Source organism: Microcebus murinus, chromosome 8, assembly GCF_040939455.1.
Source record: "Microcebus murinus isolate Inina chromosome 8, M.murinus_Inina_mat1.0, whole genome shotgun sequence".
NCBI classification, from domain to species: domain Eukaryota; kingdom Metazoa; phylum Chordata; class Mammalia; order Primates; family Cheirogaleidae; genus Microcebus; species Microcebus murinus.
Genome location: NC_134111.1, coordinates 34,114,590 through 34,129,524, shown reverse-complemented (window position 1 = coordinate 34,129,524; position 14,935 = coordinate 34,114,590). Strand labels below are relative to the sequence as shown.

The 14,935-nt window shown below is 37.5% G+C and overlaps 1 protein-coding gene, 1 non-coding gene and 1 pseudogene across 2 annotated transcripts in view; 2 read left to right on the top strand and 1 right to left on the bottom strand.

The window, feature by feature from the left end:
• Positions 1–6,671: 6,671 nt before the first annotated feature.
• Positions 6,672–6,805, top strand: LOC142872433 (small nucleolar RNA SNORA22). Its single transcript, XR_012920693.1, has one exon. It is a non-coding gene; the product is annotated as a small nucleolar RNA SNORA22 (small nucleolar RNA).
• A 102-nt stretch (positions 6,806–6,907) lies between these two features.
• LOC105879586 (T-complex protein 1 subunit zeta pseudogene) lies at positions 6,908–8,089 on the top strand (annotated as a pseudogene).
• Positions 8,090–12,515: 4,426 nt separating this feature from the next.
• The window catches only part of ARL6IP6 (ARF like GTPase 6 interacting protein 6), a 36,703-nt gene continuing 34,283 nt past the window's right edge, over positions 12,516–14,935 (bottom strand). Inside the window, exon 4 of the mRNA XM_076005547.1 lies at positions 12,516–12,913. Coding sequence (XP_075861662.1) covers positions 12,799–12,913 — 115 coding nt within the window. The 3' untranslated portion in view covers positions 12,516–12,798. The remainder of the gene's footprint in view (positions 12,914–14,935) is intronic.

Below are 14,935 nucleotides of genomic sequence, written 5' to 3'. Positions count from 1 at the left end.
TACACACAAATTTCATGTATACATACAAAACAGAAGTGAAGAACATGCACTAACCTCAGAATTATGGCTACTTCTGAATTAGGGGGAAGGGAATGAAATCAAGAGGGGAAATACTGGTGTCTTCAACTGTTTCTGTAATATATATTTAAACAAAGAATGTTGGAAGTACATATGGAAAATGTTAACATTTGTGATGAGAATCCATAAAACTAGCCTGAGGTAGTTTTACGGAAGGTAGAAGGACTCAAAAAAGCGGTTATACTCATGTTTGTGGTTTATTACAGCAAAAGGACACTGACTCAAACCATCAAACATAAAAGGCACATAAGGCAAAGTCCAGGAGTGACCAGACACAAGCTTTCAGTTTCTTCCAGTGGAGTCACACAGACAATGCTTAATTCTCCCAGCAAACAAGTGACAACATGTACAAAGTATTGCCAATAGAGGAAGCTCACCCAAGCCTTGGTGCCTAGGATCAGCACTCACATGACCAACCTTAACTATTGAGTCACTGGCCCGCCACCCCAGGTCAGATGGAGACAACATAGCCCAGGACCCAGTATTTACCATAAATCACATTGTTAGCATAAGCTATTCAGCATGACCCAGTGCTCCAGATATTCAGGCACTTTTATCAGGCAGAACATTCCAAAGGCTTATAGTTAACCTCCAGGAGCCAATGAAGGGAATTGTCCTTTCTTTGGAATGTGCAGGATTTAAACACCACAAGTCCACTAAGCAAATCCTTTTAAATATCTGGATGGTGTGCATTTGTTATATTATTCACAATATAATGGGGTGTATATCAATCTGCTACTAATGGTTATCTCTTGGTGTTAGGTTTATATATAATCTCTATTCTCTTCCTTGTATTTTTCTCTGTTTCTAAAACTGTACTTATTTTTAAGATAATTTTTAAAAACTTGTTTTTCAAAAAATGATTCTAACTTCCCAATATTCTTCACAATACTTTTTTCTTCACCTGTACATTCAGACAATTACATCCATCCCTACTCCTGTCTCTATTACTCCTGTCTCATTGACTCTTGTCTCATAACCCCCTAGGTGAGATAGGAGGTTATTCTCTGGAGACCAATCACATAAGCCAATTACAATAAGCAAGGAAACAAATAAGCAAATAAGTATTATAAGTAAGTAAATAAATAAATAAGTAAACAATTGTTTCTCTGACTCATGGAACTCTGACTGATACAGAGTCAGAGTACTTATGGTGCTTCTAGAGGAACAGAATCTTAAGAATGAGTTTTCCTTAAGATTGGTTCAAGATTTTCTGGAATTGTTTCTCTAATCTGATTAAACTTAAAGTACTAAAGACTCTGTTTCCAGTGGCAAAGATCATACTTGTAGTCCATAGTGTAATATAGCAATAGAGATATGCAAAACATCACCATTGGATACTCCTAATCAAATAGCTACAGAAGGTCAGGTTCTGGGTGACTAGGTATTGATATCTTGAACACTTTGGTCAAACTAAAGAGAATAATGAGGTTTGCTGGTTGCTGCTAATTATACTGGAGAAAGTAGGGAAAGAAAAGAATGAGCTCAGGGCTTTAAATTCCCAGCTTATCAGCATCTGTCCTTTTGGTGAAATAATAAAAAAAACAAAGACATGATAAAATAAATAATATTATTTAAAAAAAAGAAAAGAAATAAATTCCCAGCTTAACCTCTGTATAAATGATCTCAAAGTCTCTAGATCTGACATGAAAGAAATCCTCATTTCCTGTAACTGTAGGGCTGGGAATTCTGAAAACCAAACCCAGAATCTCATTACACAAGTGGCTAAATTACAAGGCAAATTGAATTCTCAACTTCACTGGATGTCCTCTTTTAAAATTAAGGTACTGATTGGGAAGGAATGGGTTCTTGATCATTGAAATAGGGACATTTGGGAAGATCCCAATGAAGCTGGGGACATAGAACTCCAAAATTCTACCAGTAGAAATAGCCCTTCAACCTCTGTCTACAGAGGTTAACCCTGCTTTTCCTGAAGAATCTATAATGTCCTCTTCTGAGGCAGTTGCCTTGCAAGGCACTGCTGATACTTCTCAAGACCTACTACCGGCATCCCCACCTTTGCTTTTGGATCTAAAACTAGACTCAAGTCCCAGCAAGCCCTCAATAGTATGTGTTTTTACACAGCACACGAACTGCATGATTTTTCAGTATATAAAGACATAAATCTGGGGAGTATGTGTAGGAAAAAATATTAAGGGTTTGGGGTTATGGTGGAAGAAATATAAAGTTTGAGCAGGCTGAATTTATTGATATGGGCTCACAAGCAGAGGTTCTGGACTCAGTGATTTAGCTTGAGGGGTTAGAAAATGGTCTGATAGTTTGGTTGATTGAAACATGGACCAAAAGGCATCATACACTAAATAAGTTGAAATGCCAGAGTGTGATGGTTTCATCATAGCTCACTGCAACCTCAAATTTCTGGGCTCAAGCAATCTCCCTGCCTCAGCCTTCCAAGTAGCTAGGACTATAGGCATGCACCACCACACCTGGCTAATTTTTAAAATTTTTTTTGGAGAGACAGGGTCTGACTCTTGTTCAGGCTTCTTGTTATCATTTTTATTTGGAGATTAAGTATAGGTGTCAAGTTGACAAAGGATGGACCATGATGTCAATTTTATGTATCAACTTGCCTAGGATATAGTCCCAGTTATTCAAACACTAATCTAGGTGTTGCTGTAAAGATATTTTGTAGATGTGATTAACATCTACAAACCAGTTGACTTTAAGTAAAGGAGATTATCTTTGATAATCTGGGTGGGGCTGATCCAATCATTTGAAAGGCAAAACTGAGGTATCCTTGAGGAAGAAAAAACTCTAGTGTCAGCTACTGCCCAAGGGTTTGAAGCCTGCTTGTCCTTACAGCATGCCCTATAGATTTGAATTTGCCTAGTCAGTCCCAGAACAACATAAAAAAATCCTTTTCTAAGAAAAAAGTTTTTTTCTTGAATTGCTACAAGTTAGTGTTATATGCGTTGTAAAGAAGTTATTTTTTTTTAAGTTTAGGGTCTCTATTTCAAACGAAAGCAGGGGTGAGGGCTATCAAATGGAAAGGATGAGGGCTATTAAATTATATATATGTTTTCAGTGAATCCAGGAAAACATCTTTGTATTGGCAAAAACCTTTTAAAATATCGTGAAATTATTTCTTAATTCCTTAAAGAAATAGAATTATTTATTTTATAGATAACTTTTTAAATTTCAAAAATACCAGGAAACTCCAATCCTACTGTCCTTTTTTTTTTGAAACAGAGTTTCACTGTTGCCCAGGCTAGAGTGCCATGGCGTCAGCCTAGCTCACAGCAACCTTAAACTCCTGGGCTCAAGCGATCCTTCTGCCTTAGCCTCCCAATTAGCTGGGACTATAGGCATGTGTCACCATGCCGGGCTAATTTTTTCTCTATATATTTTGAGTTGTCCAGCTAATTTTTTTCTATTTTTAGTAGAGACGGGGTCTTGTTCTTGTTCAGGCTGGTCTCAAACTCCTGAGCTCAAACAATCCACCCACCTCAGCCACCAAGAGTGCTAGGATTACAGGCATGAGCTGCTGCACCCAGCCCCTACTGTTCTTTAAAATAAAAATGTTATATAAAAACATGAAAGTCTCCTTCTGCCATTAACCCACTCTCCATTTATAACCACTGTTCTGTGTGAACTTTAAAAAATTTTTTAATATGCTTATAGATACACACCTTGTTTTTAAATAAAATATTTTTTAAATAAATAAACTATAAATGCCTAAGAGCACTACCATGATAAACTTCCCAGGGTTGTAAGTATATATCTAACTTATTCTTTGGAACTTAGAGTCATATCCAATGTAAGGATGTTCCCTAAATTCATTAACCATCTCCACATCGATATAACCAACCTCTTTTACTCATCTTTGCATGACTAATCCCAAGCACAATGCCCACCACATAGTTTACTGAATGAAATAATACCTGTTTACTGAATGAAAATGAATGAACATAAGTGTGTCTCACAATAAATACCTGTTTACTGAATGAAAATTAATGAATTTGTGTCTTTTCTGATAGCAGTGATCTTGTGCTGGATAACATAAAACCGAACGAACAAGTCCCATCTAAAACTGTCCAGCATTGCTTGAAAAACGACTTTAATTCAGCTCTTACACTAGGACTGCCATTCCAACCACACGAAAGCATTATAGAAATCAATTCTGTCTTAAAAAGACCAAAAAACTTCATTACTATTGAAAAGTAACTTCCCTTAAATGCAAAACGGCAAAAAATAATAGTTTAATGGGTCAGAAAAAAAGAATTGAGTTATGAATATGTTGCATGGCAGGCTCTGAAATGACAAACAGTATGAGATAGTTTCTAAGAACTTTGTGTTGTCCTTACTGAATAAAATTAGTGTCCCCTATTTCTAACTAAAAAAGCAAGCAAGAGAAATAGTTATGTGTCACTTTAAAAGGAAAAAAAAAAAAAGATGCATTTCTGCCAGGGTGTTTTTATTAATTTAGCCTGTGCATTGTCTTTCCCCTGGGCTATGATGAGCCTCTGCAGCAGAGCTTCTAACCTTGTCCTGCCCATTGGATCATCTGCACAGCCTTAAAACATATTTATGCCTGGTCCTACCCCCAGAAATTCTGATTTACTTGGTCTGGGGTATGTCCTGGGCATTGGACATGTTTTAAGCTCCCCAGGTGATTCTAATGTACAGCCAAGGTTGAGACACACTCCTTTATAAAAACAGAAGATGAAATTGTGCTGCAAGCCTTCACAGTGTTACCTACCATATCGCTAGTAGAAGAAAAGGAAGGGAGGTGTTGGACAGGGTTTCAGAGTGACAGGATAGGAGTATGAGAGAGAAGAAAAGTAAATCTTCATCACATGGGAAGGTTCAGGTGAGAGCAAGCAGGGACACTCACAACACGGCTTCCCAGCAAATCTGGCCTATGGTGTTCAAATTGAAAGTGAGATTGATTGAAATTGAGAACAATTCTCTCTCTCTCTCTCAAAAAAAAGAGGAATCATCATGATCTCAGAATTTTAGATCTTGGAACTGTATTGGTCCTAGATCCTAGAGGTATGCCATTCAGCATTTCCTTCAGGATAGAACTTTCTGTGAGATGTGTAGTTAGCTGATTCCCACCAGCTAACTTTGGGATTCATCAGTGTTCATGCTGGGCTGCTCCTAGCTAATTATTATACATCAGGTTTATTTAAGCCAGGTTATTGCTGCCCAATGCAATACTCTTCTGATTGGCAGTCTTTGCTCTGGGACTGTCCATTGGCCTTGCTGAGACTTTGTCAAAGCTGTGCTGAAGTCTGAGGTTTTTATTAATGAATTCTAATTCCTTTCCTCTCCTCTTTCACATGAGCCATACTGCAGCGCTCTCTGCTTACTTTGGCTCCCTCACCTCTTTGACTTTCACATGCATTTCCCTCCAATACATTTCTTGCATTTCTAATTTTGTCTTGGCTTCAGCTCTCAGGGTACCCAGACTGAACCAGGATGGGATGTCACAAATCAGCCAGGTGTGGTGGCTCACGCCTGTAATCCTAGCACTCTGGTAGGCCCAGGCAGGCGGATCATTTGAGCTCAGGAGTTTGAGATCAGCCTGAGCAAGAGTCAGATCCTGTCTCTACTAAAAAAAATAGAAAGAAATTAGCTGGACAACTAAATATATATATATGTGTGTGTGTGTGTGTGTGTATATATATATATATATATATATATATATATATATATATATATATATATAATTAGCTGGGCATGGTGGCGCATGCCTGTAGTCCCAGCTACTCGGGAGGCTGAGGCAGGAGGATCACTTGAGCCCAGGAGTTTGAGGTTGCTGTGAGCTAGGCTGATGCCACGGCACTCTATCCCAGACAACAGAGCAAGACTCTGTCTCAAAAAAAATCATTTAGGCTCATATAAACTACTTTTTAGCTCAGACACCTGAAGTTCAAATGATCTGCTGAATGTCACATGCCTTCTATGTTATAGACTAGTATTAGCAATAGGTTTCATGATCTACAACCAAATTCTTTTTCTACCCAAACAGGAAAGATGCAAAATAAACACTACTTCATTAGAAAATAAAAAAATCAAAAGTAGTAAAAACAAAACTGCAACAATTTATACTGGGTAGAAAAATTGAAAGAACTTGTGGGACTCTAACAAGGTAAACTCACAAAATATTTATAACAGGCAAAGAAAGCATACATGGTAGCAGGAGCAAGAAAGCAAAGGAAAATATTAGGAACATCAGAACATCCACATGTAGTTTCAGATCCTCTCAATCACAGGGATGTGCTTCATCTCCAGGATGCAAACTACCAAAACATGGGCAAGAAATCTTGGTCTCAGGGAAGCTGAGTGTAGTAGGTTGAATATACTGCCCCCCAAAACTCAGAACCTCAAATGTGATCTTATTTAGAAATAGTGTTTTTGCAGATGTAACAAAGGATTAAGATGAGATCATATTGGATTAGGCCGGGCCCTAAATTCAATGAGAATATTTTTACAAGAGACAGAAAAAGACACACAGAGGATAATATGATATGATGACAGAGGCAGAGATTGGAACAATGCATCTATAGTCCAAGGAGTGCCAGAAGCCACCAGAAGCTGGAGGAGACAAGGAAGAATTCTCCCTATGATTGTACAATGAACACCCAAGAGAGCTTTATAGTTCCCTGGACTTTGACACTGTGCTGGAGCAATGACTGTTCTTTTCCTCTGCATTGAAAGGAGTATTTATCCTTTTAGATGTATTCAGAAAGCCAGCAAGCACATTATGTCGCCTTGATTGTACTAAGAGGGTCTTTATCCCAGAATAATCACTGATGGATCTGAAGCTGCAAAGGAAAAGGCCCTTCAGTTTTGGGAACCAGACAAAGTAAGCAGAGAGATGGACAGGGAAAGACTTATAGATGTTCTGTGGCCAGAACATCTCTTCATACTAAAGTTCATGCTGAACTTGCAGATGTCTTAATAGAGGCTGTAGTGGACTCCATTTTGGCCATTAAAAAATGAGATGAACCTACTGACCTCTTCATGGAGGTCAACAGAGATGAAACATAAATCTGAAACTGATATAAGCTTAATCAGAGGGTTTGTTTTGGATCATGGAGCCTGTTATCCCGATATGAAGAAAAGAGAAGAAGATGCATATGTCCTCACATGCAATGTGTCATCATTAGAAAATGAAAAAGCAGGATGAATTCTGGCTTTTTTTTTTTTTTGCAAGAGTGCAGAAGATAGAGAAAAACTTATAAAAGCTAAAAGAAAATTCATTGAAGATAGAGTTAAAAAATAATAGAACTGAAAAAGTCTGAGGTAAAGGATTTGTTGTTATTAATCAAAAGGGAATTGACCGCTTTTGCTTAGATGCTCTTGCAAAAAAAGGCATAGTGGCTCTGCGCAGAACTAAAAGGAGAAATAGGGAGAGGCTCACTCTGCTTGTGGTGGGGTAGCTCTACATTCTTTTGATGACCTTAATTTTGACTGGGACTTGCAAGACGTGTCCATGAGTATACACGGGGAGAAGAGAAGTCCCCCTTTATTGACAAATGTAACAATCCTCGCTCTGTCAGATTATTGGTCAAAGGACCAAATAAGCACACACTCACTCAAATCAAAGATGCGTTAAGAGATGGCTTGAGGGCTGTCAAAAATGCTATTGATGATGGCTGTGTGGCTCTAGGTGCTGGTGCAGTGTGGGTAGCAATAGCGGAAGCGAAGCCCTGATTAAATATAAGCCCAGTGTAGAGGGCAGGGCCCAACTTGGAGTCCACGTGTTTGGCGATGCATTGCTCATTATCCCCAAGGTTCATGCTCAGAACTTTGGTTCTGATCTTCAGGAAACATTAGTTAAAATTCAGGCTGAACATTCAGAATCAAGTCAATTTGTGGGTGTGGACTTGAACACAGGTGAACCAATGGTGGCAGCAGAAGTAGGCGCATGGGATAACTATTGTGTAAAAAAACAGCTTCTTCACTCCTGCACTGTAATTGCCACCAGCATTCCCTTGTTAATGAGATCATGCGAGCTGGAATGTCTGCTCTGAAAGGTTGAATTGAAGCTTCCCTTGAATCTGAATCTTCAAGACTCTACAAAGTGATTCTGAGGAAGATAGCTGTGGAATTTTTGTCCAAGCTTCAAGTGATTTTCTTTTCTCATATAGAAAAAGGAGAGAACATTGGCACCTATTCAAATTCTGAAGTTCTGAAATTGTAATTACAGTATTTTTTAAATTGCACTGAAGTACACACACATAACAGCAGGTCCTTTTATACCCAGTGAACAGGATGTTTTGCTTTAGCTGCAGTGACATAAAATTACACATTAGATAAGCATACATTATCTACCTTTTTATTAAATATTCCTTAAAATCCAAACAAAAAGTTCCCTTGAACCTTTGGAGGGAGCATGACTCCGCTGGGACCTTGATTTGGGGCTTCTGGCCTCTAGAACTGTGTTAGAATAAATTTCTGTTGTTTTAAGTCATCAAGTTTGTGATAATTTGTTACAGCAGCCTTAAGAAATGAATATAGAGAAGGCATAAGTTTACCTAATGGTCTTTATACTGCACTGATCACATAGCAAAATCAAGGCCATGTGATCAAGTCTAAAAATCAAAACCATCAATCTTATATATTTTCAATAAACAATGTAGAGAAGCTGGTACAGGATACTTCCAGGGGAGTTTTGGATTTCAAAGTGCACATTGCATTAGGAATCAATAGCTGGCATATTCCACTCCCATGCTGATCAAGGGTCAGTACCATGGCTCCAGGCAGCCCAAGATATAAGCACAGAGCTACCAGGGAATAGCTGCAAGTTAAACTGTCCCTGCACAATTACACAGCCAGAGAATTATTCTAGGCTCCCGTGGTAAGAACATAATGGAAGAATCAACTTAACCCAATAAGGGTTGGCATCCAGATGCATAGAGATCCTTGAAAAGAACTTCTCAGCCTTAATTTCCTCCTTTATAGATTATGATAGTTATATTAAATCACCTTCCAGCACCAGCACCTTTCTAATTAAGGACCTGTGGGCAGGTGTATATGGGTCAAGCATAACTTGTCGTTTGGGGGAAGGATGGCTTAACATGTATGTAGGTCCCAGGAAGAGGAAAGCAACCACACTTCACAAATGTTCAGTTCCTTCCTGTGTCAGGTCCCCAAGACCACCCTCAAGCTTGATGATTTGTTAAAAGGACTCACAGGACTCAAACACTGTCATGCTCACTGTTACAGCTTATTACAGTGAAAGGATATAGATCAGATCAATAAAGGGAAAAGACACAAGAGGTTAAGTATGGGAGAAGTCAGATGCAAGCTCCCAGGTGTCCTTTCCCAGCAGAGTTGCATGAGGATGTGCTTAGTTCTTCCAGCAATGATGTGTGATAACGTGTATGAAGTCTTGCCAACCAGGGAAGCTCACCTGACCCTTGAGATCCAGGAATTTTATTGGGGGTCAGTCACCTAGGCTCAAACCCCTCCCACTCCATAACAAAAACAGGTAGGTGTTCACCATAAGTCACATCCTTAGGATGAACTTATCTTGTCAAACTGTACAGCATGGGCCAAGACCTCAGGCATACAAAAACATTTTGATCAGGGAGATTATTCCAGAAGCTTTGTGTGTCAGCCTTTGTTTCTGAGATTCCACAGCATCTAATATAATAAATTAGCTCAAATGCATTTCTTTTATCTGAATCCCAAGAGTCTTAACAGATACTTTATTATTCTTAATAAATTACTGGTGTCTTACAACACTACAGATAAAAACATGTGGACAATACTATGTTTTTAAACATTAAAATCCTAAAAACAGTTGGATAGTTCAGTGTTTTTCTGATTTTTAGATCAGAGATTCAGTCGTCTGTCACCTGTCATCCCCTTAAAAGAGTACTGTAGCAGATACATGTATATAAAATATAAGAATTTCTGGTTTTATTTTGTCTTTGCCAAGCCAGGATTATATAATACTTTCTGTTTAGCAATTTGGCTTTCACTTATAGCTATATCATGAATATCTTCATTTTAAATGCCTACCGATCTACTTCATTCTTTTTAATGATTGCCTAGTATTCCATTGTATGGATAAACAAAATATATTTAATGAATCTTGTGCTGTGATCATTTGTTTCCCGCTATTTGCTATTAAAACAATTCTTTAATGAACATCTCTGAACACACGTATGAGCAAAGCTACAGTATTTGATTCTATGCAGCATGCAGGGATAAATTTTTGTTACTTTCTTCTGACAATAATAAAAAAAAAACAACTCTGATTGCTAGATAGGGAAGCCACCACTTATCTTATATTTCTCAGAAAACAGTATGTGCTAGAGAACTTCATACCCAATATCTAATTTAATCCTCACGAGAACTACAAGTAGCTAATTACTATTCTTATTTTTTTAAATATTATAATTTTTCTATAGGAAATATATATTTATGGCAAATTTAGAAAACGTAGACATCTGTAAAGAAGAAAATCAATATCACCTAAAATTTAACTGTCCAGAGAAAATGTCTATTTCAATGAATGTTCTTTATATGTCTTCTTTCTATGCAGTTATTTTATATAGTTGAAATTCAGCTTCACACAACTCTGCATCCTTCTTTTTTATTTAATGTTATTACATTTCCTAGGTTACTCCTTTTGACAGCCATCACTTTTTTAAATGGTGCATAATATTCCATTGTGTTTCTGTGCCATGTGTTATTGGTCTTTTAGTTTACTTTCATTATTTCCTACTACAACAAATTACATGCTGTAAAGGGTCTCTCTGATGTGTGGAAGTTTTTCTGTGCTTCATATTACTTATGAATAGGAACTATTAATGATTTTGAATTACAAAATACATGTCCTTGATTCTTTTTGTCTCTATAGACTTACATACTTGCCATGAGACTAAGTATAAAAATTTGTTTATCAAGAAAGGTTCTTAGGAAAACTTTTCTGAGATTCACTCTAGCAGGTCTTTTTATTTTATTTTTTTCTTTTATTTGATCATATTATGGGGGTACAAATATTGTCAGGGTTATATATACTGCCCCTGCCACCCCCCCCCACCATGCCAGAGCATCAAGCATGTCCAACCCCCAGGTGGTGCGCACCATTCCCATTATGTAAGTATACACTCTTCCCCTCCTCCCCCCTCCCACCTGCCCACTACCCGATAAAAGTTTTTGGGGTTTTTTTTGGTTTTTTTGTTTGTTTTTTTTTACATTTTGGTTACATTGTATATCATTGCCTCTCCCTAAAATGGGTTAGAGGTATTCCCTACCCCCCCACACAATGCTCGCCACAACTCAAAGATGTGGGTCTCCCCCACCCCTAGAATCCCTTGTGAGCACTACCACCATTTGAGCACCATAGTTTCAATCAGTCAGTACCAATTTGATGGCGAGTAGATGTGGAGCCCATTTCCTAATCTTGTGTCACCTCACTTTGGATAATACGCTTAAGCTTAATCCAGGATAGCATAAATGGTGCTAGCTCACTGTCATTTCTTAGAATTGAGTAATATTCCATTGTGAGCATATACCAAATTTTAATTATCCACTCATGAATTGATGGGCACTTGGGTTGTTTCCATGATCTTGCAATAGCGAATTGTGTTGCCATAAACATTCGGGTACAGATGTCTTTATAATAGAATGTCTTATAAGCTCTTTTGGGTAGATGTTCAACAATGCTATTGCTGGGTCTAATGGTATTTCTATTTCTAGCTGTTTGGGGTATCTCCAAATTCTTTTCCACAAAGGTTGCACTAATTTGCAGTCCCACCAGCAGTGTAAGAGTGTTCCTGTCTCTCCACATCCTCGCCAGCATTTGTTGTTTTGGAATTTCTTGATACAAGCCATTCTCACTGGGGTTAGGTGGTATGTTATGGTGGTTTTGATTTGCATTTCTCTGATGATTAGAGATGTTGAGGATTTTTTTATATGTTTGCAGGCCATTTTCTGTCTTCTTTGGAGAAGTTTCTGTTCATTTTCATTGCCCATTTCTTGATGGGGTTGTTTGATAGTATGTCTTTTTAAACAATAAACATTAAAACATGCTACGTTTTTAAACATTTAAATAATTTATGCTATCAGTTATATAAAATTATATTCTAATTGGATGCCTACGTGATAATTAAGTATAACTCTCACTTTGTTTCTCTGAACCTGAATACAAATGGAAATTTGCTCAATCTGAAAGTACAATTTAATATAAAAACTGATGTAGAATAAATGTCATGCACTTTATATTTTACATCAATAGAAATTTATAACATCCAATAGAATAAGCACTCACTATATTTAATGCAAAATGGAAAATTATATTGTCATTACATTTTTAGATTCAGTATACTTTCCTCTTAGGCAGATTTGTACATAACTAAGAATTATGATTGGTTGCCTATAAGTAGTAATTATAGGCAATTTCTTGGTATTTAGCTAAAATACAGACATAAAATATTGCTAAAATATGGACATAATAGATATATAAAGTACTATCTTTTTGAAATATAAAATTGTGCTTACAGATTTTAAGATGGAAATTTTTTTTAAAAAGCTTAAATTTCAGCAGCAAAGCTAACACCTACAAGTGTTTTGAGGGAGTCAGGATTTTGTTTTTGATTTGAACTTCTCTTAGGAATTCATGTTTTCCCTGTGTTAATTATATTGAACTGAATGTCCAGGTCCATTCTGGAGCTGATCCAATGCTGCCAAGTGGGTGGTCTTGCAGTCTTCTCTCAAGAGAAGGAAAATATGAGCTCAGTGAGTCCAGGATAGGCCCATCTCCACAGGTAATTCCATACAAGCCAGTGTAAAACAAAGTGGATTTCTGGTAATAGAAAATCCCAGGGAAGACCTGGGAGGGAGTATGGTGCTGGAAGAGATGATGAGGAAATAGTGTTATTAAGTTATATTGGAAAGAAAAGTCTGCTAAAGTAAATGTCAGAAACCATGGCTGGGTGTGGTGGCTCACGCCTGTAACCCTATCACTCTGGGAGGCCAAGGTGGGCGGATCGCTCAAGGTCAGGAGTTCGAAGCCAGCCTGAGCAAGAGGGGGACCCCGTCTCTACTAAAGATAGAGAGACATTAATTGGCCAACTGAAAATATAGAAAAAATTAGCCAGGGATGGTGGTGCATGCCTGTAGTCCCAGCTACTCAGGAGGGTGAGGCAGAGGAATTGCTTGAGCCCAGGAGTTTGAGGTTGCTGTGAGCTAGGCTGACACAATGGCACTCTAGCTAGGGCAACAGAGTGAGACTCTGTTGGTGTCACAAAAAAGACACCAATAGCTCATCCACTACAGTACTCTTCATAGATCTAACATAAAACAACTCTTCATTACTCAACTCTTACATTTCCAGAACTTTCCCCCCTAAGATTAATTATTTCTCTAAACCATTCCATCTTCAAAAGCTGCAGCATTTATCATTCATGGTTCTATAAACCTTTATCGAAACTATGTAGACTTTTAGCCCATTCTACCTCTAAGTAGAAATGCTATTTCTTAAGTTAGCAATGCGCTGAGGAATTTTTTTCTTCTAAAGTTACCACTATGTGATCTAAGAATCCTTTATTTTTCTTACATTTTGGGTATTTGCACAAGCCTATTTTAATTCTGTTCATTTCCTTTATGATTTAATAAACCACTAATGACTATCCCCACCACCACAGGTACATATAGTTGGCCCTCCAGAACCCTCGAATTCAACCAACCACGGATGGAAAATATTTGGGGGAAAAAACAATAAAAGTAACAGTACACCAATAAAACATAATACAAATAAAACCAGAATGTAGTGTAACAACTATTTTCATAGTATTTACATTGTATTAGGTATTATAAGTTATCTAGAGATGATTTAAAGTACACTGAAGATGTGTGTAGGTTATATGCAAATATGCCATTTTATATAAGAAGCTTGAGCATCCATGAATTTGGGTATCTGTGGGGGTCCTGGAACCAATCCATGGCAGAGAGGGATTACCGTACTCTCTTTTTTGGTTTTGTTTTGTTTTGTTTTTTGAGACAAGATCTCACTCTGTTGCCCAGGCTGGAGTGCAGTGATGTGATCATAGCTCACCGCAACCTCAGACTCCAGGGCTCAAGAGATCCTCTTGTCTCAGCCTCTCAAGTAGCTGGGACTACAGGTGCACCACTGTGTCTGGCTACTTTTTTACTTTTTGTGGAAATGGGGTCTTGCTATTTTGACCAGCCTGGTCTCAAACTCTTGGCCTCAAGTGATCCTCCCACCTCAACCTCCCAAAGTGTGCTGGGATAACTATACTCTCAAACTTAAACTTTTTAAATGGAGAATTTTTATGCTCAATTTTAGTACATCTTTTCTGCAAGGATTTGAAATGTTTCTTTTTCCTAAATAGTACAGGCCATAACATTAGTTCAAAGTATGTATTTCAATTTGTTTCCAATGCTTTTCCTGATCATCCCTTATGTATACATTTTGGATTATTTTCCTCATAATTGTACTAGGTTTTGACTACTGTCAAACATCTGTCATTTTTCTGCACACTTGTATGACTTTCTGGGATATTCTTGTAAAGTATTTACAAATTCCAATATTTAGGAGTGTTTAGTGTCATCTATAAATTTGAACGTTTTGTTGTGCACAACTTTTTCAGCTTATCAATGAAATTATCATTCTAAACATATTGCTGGATACTTCTTTACACAGAGAAGTGACCTATAATTTTTTTATAATTTAGGTTTTTATCCCACTGACTCAATATTTAAAAGTGCTTTACTTTGGAGGCTTGTTATGCTACATTAATTTATAAAAATATGAAAAATAAATTACATTCTCTGTCCCTTAATCATACCACTTATCTGCTCAGTCCCATGGCACTGTAAGTGGTCAGATATGAAGGAAATCCAAAAATTA